We start from the raw sequence: 6,568 nt of genomic DNA on the forward strand, positions 1-6,568 counted from the left end.
TAAGGCAGGAGAGAAGCGAAAGTTTGAGGGATCTTCGAGGTCGAACAAGGAAAGAAAATGCTCAAAACTTGGAGGAGCAGATGGAGGTGAAACAAGATGGTGTGATAAATGCAAGAAGAAGCATGGTGGGAAGTGCAACGAAGAAGTGACTTGTTACAAGTGTGGGAGGATGGGTCACTATTCCAAAGACTGCACACATAATGACAAAGTATGCTACGGATGTGGAGGCAAGGGGCACATGTCCAGAGACTGCCCAAGGAAAAATAAAGCAGCAAGACCAGAAACGCCACCAAGGCCAAGGGCATTTCACATGATCCTCGACGAAGCAGAGAACCATGCGAGGAATCAAGAATGAGGACTTCTTACCCGAAGATCGGATTATGCAGTAGCCATAGTTTCGTATGATGTAGCCTAGTAGAGGCATAGTCTAGGGTGAACTTGAACACCTATGTAATAGTTTCGAGAAATAATAAAATCTTCGTTTTGTTATCTGGTGTGTGAAATTGTTGTGTGATTTGTTGCATGGTGACTTGGGAAACTGCGAGACAATACTTGGGATGAGTATGAGTAGGTGTGAATGGTAGTAGAGGCCTATACTACCGGAAGCACAGGACTCACACTTGGATCAGGGAAAGTCACAAGGTTACCAAGAAGCTAGTAATTGATTTCGTTTTATTCAAGTGTGTTGTTACCATTGTTTCGGTAATGACTAAGAAGATTGTTGATATTCCGACCCTAGTGGTCATATCAAATCGAGTCCGACTATGATGAGTATGTTGTGTGGTTCAGAGAACCAAGTTTGATATAGCGTCCAACTTAAACCAAACGATTAAAATCAAAGCGATCAATAGAAGTATCGCGCTCGTTGGTAGCTAGAAATGCTACATGTTAAAGTATGATTATATCACATTAGAACATGAAGGAAGGCTTAGTCTGTTTTAGAATTTAAGAGACCTGAGTCTAAATGTGCATCACATGATGATAGGCCATAATTTGGAGTCTAATCTGAGGTAGAGAGCAGGTGCACGATCAAGTATTGCTTACTATCAATAAGTCTAAGAGATAGACTTGAAGGAATAAAGAAGTTATAATTATTACCTAGGATGAAGAGATGACGTATGGAGTCATTATACGATCCTTGTTTCGTTGATGATTCCGGGACGTAATCATCCTAAGGGAGAGATAATTGTAACGCCCGCAAATCCGGGCTAGTCAAATTAGAGGCAATAGCGGTCGAAAACGACTTTTCGACAAAAGAATATTTAGAATAAATAATCTTAACCAAGTTGTAGAGTATGTTACAAGGTTTTCATACATATAAAGAACGCCGAAATCCGAGTTATAACGAAGAAGTTATGACCCGTTGAAGTTTCGCGACGGAACCAGCACGATACCGGGAAGCGTAAATAGTGAATTTACGATAGAGCGAGATTTAGCCTTAGCAATCTAAACGAAAGTCGTAGAATATGTTAAACTAAGAACGTCGATAAAAAGAACGCCCAAATCTGACTTCGTATGAGGAAATTATGATTTTTCTAAGATTTAGCATCGTAGTGCATAGCCCGAAATCTGAATTTTAGATCGGTCGATTTTTAGCTGACGGGATCTAAATAAAAGTTGTAGTACTCGTAAATACCAACACGTGGATATAAAGAACGTCGATAATAGAGCTCGTATGCGAAAGTTATGGACGAAGCTTAGTCCCTACTTTTCGAGCGCGGCGAATTCGATACAGTTTTGTAAATCCGAGATAGAATGAGAATTAGCCAACGAGGTCTAAATGAAAGTTGAAGATCTCATTAATAGGAACTCAACGGTAAAAAGATAGACAAAAACGGAGCTCGTATGCAAAAGTTACGGACGAAGCTTGGTGACTACTTTACTATACACTTCCTATAAATACAAGGGTGAACTCCTCATATTTTCTTCACACCATAAGCCTCTCTTTCTCTCTCTAACTTCTCTCTAGCCTCCCTAAACCCCTCCCAAGTCTACGGAACCTCCCTAGCACGAGAAGAAAGCTCCGGAGCGCCCGACGGCTCCGAGAAGAAAAGCTTTCGGCTTGGAAACGCTGCTCCAGCGAAGCCCGGTTTTTAATAAAAACTCGTTGTAAGTGAGCTACGCCTATACTATATTTAATATAGATTTTATTTAATTATAGTAACATTATTAGGACCTTAAAATAATTATTTGGGCTATTATTATGAGTTATATTGAGTGTTATTTAACGCTTATATAATAGTAATAATAGCTAGACTATTAATTAGTCGTGGTTAACGTTAAAAACTAAACCATAGTGGTATTGATACTAGGTTTTGTAGAGGAAAATTGTTTTGAGATAACGAAGTGCTGTCTGAGTTCGGAATCACCACCTAATCAAGTGAGTGCATGGTCCCTTTCATCTTACACATAGATATGAAGTATTTATTATATAATTTACGTGTTGTGAGTGCATGGTCCCTTTCATCTTACACATAGATATGAAGTATTTATTATATAATTTACGTGTTGTGAGTGCATAGTCCCTTTCATCTTACACATAGATATCAAGTATTTTATATAAACTACGTGCTATGTGTGCATATTATCTGAATACTTGCTGTCTATACTGGATGAACGTTTTATACATGTTTTAAAGGATTTAAACTGTATACGTATTTTATATACACGAATATGTTGGGTATGATGATGGGTAGATGAATGATGAGAGATAGAAGATGACGTGAGTATACATTGGCAGCTATAGACTTAGTGCCTATGGGACAAACACCGGTAGCTATGGACTTAGTACCTGTTAGACGTTGGTAGCTATGGATTTAGTACCTGTTGGGAATTGGTAGCTATGGACTTAGTACCTATTAGTTAGACACTGGTAGCTATGGATTTAGTACCTGTAGGAATTGGTAGCTATGGACTTAGTACCTGTTGAGCACTGGTAGCTATGGATTTAGTACCCGATGAATAGACTATAGCAGCTATGGAATTAGTGCTTTACGAACGAATATCGGCAGCTATGGATTTAGTGCTAGTCCTATAACCCTGGAAGTAAGGGAATTTGGAATAACGAATGCAGAATAGATGACTCTTAGGAGTAAAGAAGATAACGGGGATGGGTAATTGGGTTAATTGTTTGATGATTGAACATAACAATTATATTATTGTGGGTTGAAAACCCTATGTACTCACCAGGTTTCCCAACCTAACCCACTCAGTTTATTTACATCACAGGTGGTGATATGAAGTGACATTACATTGAGAGATTTAAAGAGATGTAGATCACTAGTGTAAATAATTGTAAGTTCTGTTTATGATTATGTTTATGTATTAACGATGACATCCCAAACGTTTTAAGATGAATAAAAATACGTTTCTTCGAAAATGTTTTAATAACGTATTTATCGTGTTTTTCTGGGAACAAATTTCGCAACCTTTTTATAAAATGAAGTACTCTGATTTTTATAAAGCATAAACAAAATCGGTCTTTTCTGGCCGTGATTTTGGGGATGTCACAGATGAGGGGTTGCAAGAGAGTCATTGGACTAGATGGTTGTTTTCTAAAAGGGCAATGCAAAGGGGAGTTACTCACTGCAATAGGTAGGGATGGGAACAACCAGGTATATCCAATAGCCTGGGTTGTGGTTGATGTTGAAAACAAGGACAACTGGGAGTGGTTTATTAATTTGCTTATGAAAGACCTTGGCTTAGAGTTAGGTGAAGGGTTGACAGTTATTTCTGATCAACATAAGGTATGTTTATTCTTTTTTGTTTGTTTACTCTTTTATATATGGTTAGTCTTTTTTGTATCTTAATTGTTTTTTGTATGAATGTAGGGCTTAGTAGAGGTTGTAAAGGAGAATTTACCATTAGTTGAGCATAGGCAGTGTGCCATACATGTGTATGTCAACTTTAAAAAGGTGTACAATGGGATTGATTACAAGAGACATTTTTGGGCAGCTTCAACGTCAACAACATAGTCATCTTTTCTTGAGACAATGGAGGAACTCAAAGAAATGAATGGGGGTGCTTATAACCATCTCATGGCAAGGAACCTAGAGAGTTGGAGCAGAGCATTTTATAAGGAAGGTAGAGCATGTGAAGCAGTAGAAAATGGTATATCAGAGGGCTTCAATTCAGTAATTTTGGAGGCAAGGACTAAGCCACTACTTACTATGTTGGAGGAGCTCAGAATGTATGTTATGGAGAGGTTTTATAGGATGTCTACAATACACTTAACATGGAAGGGAGATGTATGCCCTACAATATTGACAAAGTTGGATGACTGGTGTACAGATATGAGGTAACATTATTGACTAAAATTATTCAGTATTCATTAAGATTATTCACTAACATGTATTGCTTGAATAATAGGTTGTGGAGTGTTGTAGCTAGTGACACAAATGTATTTGAAGTGAGACTAGGATTTGAGTCTTTTCAGGTGGACTTAGGAGAACAATTCTGCACTTGTAGATTATGGGAAATATCTGGGATTCCATGTATCCATGCATGTGCAGCTATGAACCACACACAACAACAACCTAAAACATTGATCAGCTCATGGTTTTTCAAAGAAAAGTTTGCAGAGACTTACAAAGGAAATATCAGGCCTCTAAATGGTAGTAGAATGTGGGCCAGGACACCATATGCCAAGCCACTGCGACCACCTGCAAGGAGGATGCTAGGAAGACCTAAAACCAAAAGAAGGAAACATGTCATAGAGAAGGATGGAGAGTACAGGAAGTTAAAGTCTGTTGGAGGTACAAAGATATGCCAGAACTATTGGGAGGAAGGGCATAACAAAAGAATCCAACTAATCCCCAACCTCAACATGCAAGAATCCAACTAACCTGCAAGAATCCAACTAATCCCCAACCTCAACATGAAAAGAAAAGAAAGGGTAGGCGAGTGACTAGGGATGTGGCAATGAAAAAAACAACAGCATCCACAAGTCAAAAGATTCAACACACTCAGGAAATGGATGGGTAAATGGATGGACAGGCAAGGTGTAACAGTCAAAAAAAGGTAAGCTTTATGATTTTCAAAGTCAAATCTTTAGTGTCTACTATTGTTAACACAATTACTGTTTTATTAACAGGGTAAAGCAAAGGCATCTCAATCTGTTAAAGGGATACCTGAAGGTAGTAGCACGTATTTTGAAGATGAAGGGCTGCAAGATGTTATGTTGGTACATGATTTGAAGGTGGATGCACATGCTACAGAGTTGCTTGCATCAGGATACTCAGAGGATAAGGTGTATCATCTACTATATGAACAAGATTTATATGTTGAAGTTTTGGCTGAAGTTCCATCTGTTCTTGAAACTGTGCATGAAGAAGTTCCACATGTTGAAGTTTTGGCTAAAGTTGACATTGTACCAGAAACAGAGGATGAAGGCATTGTTGAGATACCACCATCCCAAAGGTTGATGAGAACAAGGAGGCCTTCAGAGAGAATTACTAAAATTCAGACTGGAATGAAGGTTGTTGGAAAGAAGGTTGTTGGACTAGGTCGAAGTAGGTTGGACCCTGTTTCTTTGGAGTAGATTAGGGTGCAGATGGTTAGGGGTTGATGGGCTTGGTTTGTGTTATCCTTTTTTGTATTATGTAATGGACCCTTAAGTAATCCCCTTGACTGTAATTATCTTTTGTATATTGTATACCCAAACATTACTACCCCTTTTGTAAATGGGATGGGTAAATATTGCCAAAATGATCAATTATCTGTTGTAAATGTTATCCTTGTTATGGTGTTTTTTGTTACATAAGTAAAGGGTATTGTTGGTATAATGTTTATGGTCAAGCATTATTATCTTTCATAATCCCAACTGTTACCTAAGGTAAGGGTATTTAGGTCCTTTCTTTTTTGCTTACTGGTTTGTTCAATAAGTAAAGGGTAGTTTGGTCCACTTCTAAAATATACCATCATACTTCCATAAGTAAAGGTTAGGTCCTTTCTTTTTTGCTTACTGGTTTGTTCAATAAGTAAAGGGTAGTTTGGTTCACTTCTAACATATACCATCATACTTCCATAAGTAAAAGGTATTTAGGTCCACTTCCAACATATACCATCCTTTCTTTTATGCTTACTGGTTTCTTCAATAAGTAAAGGGTAGTTTGGTCCACTTCCAACATATACCATCATAATTCCATAAGTAAATGGTAGTTTGGTTCACTAGCATCAGACTTCCAATTCACAATCACAAACATATACACTACACCATATATATATATATATATATATATATATATATATATATATATATATATATATATCAATATTGGTCAACATTGGAACATACAAACTTAAAGGTAGTACATCAATACATCCAGACACAAAAATGGTCAACATTGGACCTTAATTGGCATTAATTCATCCTGAAAGACCTACCACAACCTCTTCCTACTTAACCCTTGTACACCATCCACATCAAAATCCCTACCATGACTACCAAAATAACAAGCAAACCAATCACAACCCTAACAAGATCCGTCAAACTTATTTCATCATGATGAGGGTTCCCTTTTCCCTGTCCAATGCTTTTTTTCTTCTTTGCCATAACTTCAAATAGAAG

General features: G+C 37.6%; 1 protein-coding gene across 1 annotated transcript; it reads left to right on the forward strand.

Moving 5' to 3' along the window:
* Positions 1-3,992: 3,992 nt before the first annotated feature.
* LOC145039400 (uncharacterized) lies at positions 3,993-4,843 on the forward strand. The gene is made up of 2 exons (XM_078987465.1): positions 3,993-4,297; positions 4,369-4,843. Exons 1-2 carry the CDS (start codon positions 3,993-3,995, stop codon positions 4,841-4,843), a joined length of 780 nt encoding a protein of 259 aa, XP_078843591.1.
* The last annotated feature ends 1,725 nt before the right edge of the window (positions 4,844-6,568 follow it).

This window comes from Lactuca saligna, chromosome 4 (assembly GCF_052625555.1).
Source record: "Lactuca saligna cultivar CGN05327 chromosome 4, ASM5262555v1, whole genome shotgun sequence".
Lineage (NCBI taxonomy): Eukaryota > Viridiplantae > Streptophyta > Magnoliopsida > Asterales > Asteraceae > Lactuca > Lactuca saligna.

Coding starts and splice junctions, on each gene's coding strand:
- LOC145039400 (XM_078987465.1), top strand. CDS start 3,993: ATGGAGGAACTCAAAGAAATGAATGGGGGTGCTTATAACCATCTCATG. Junction 4,298..4,368: donor GACTGGTGTACAGATATGAG/GTAACATTATTG, acceptor CTTGAATAATAG/GTTGTGGAGTGTTGTAGCTA.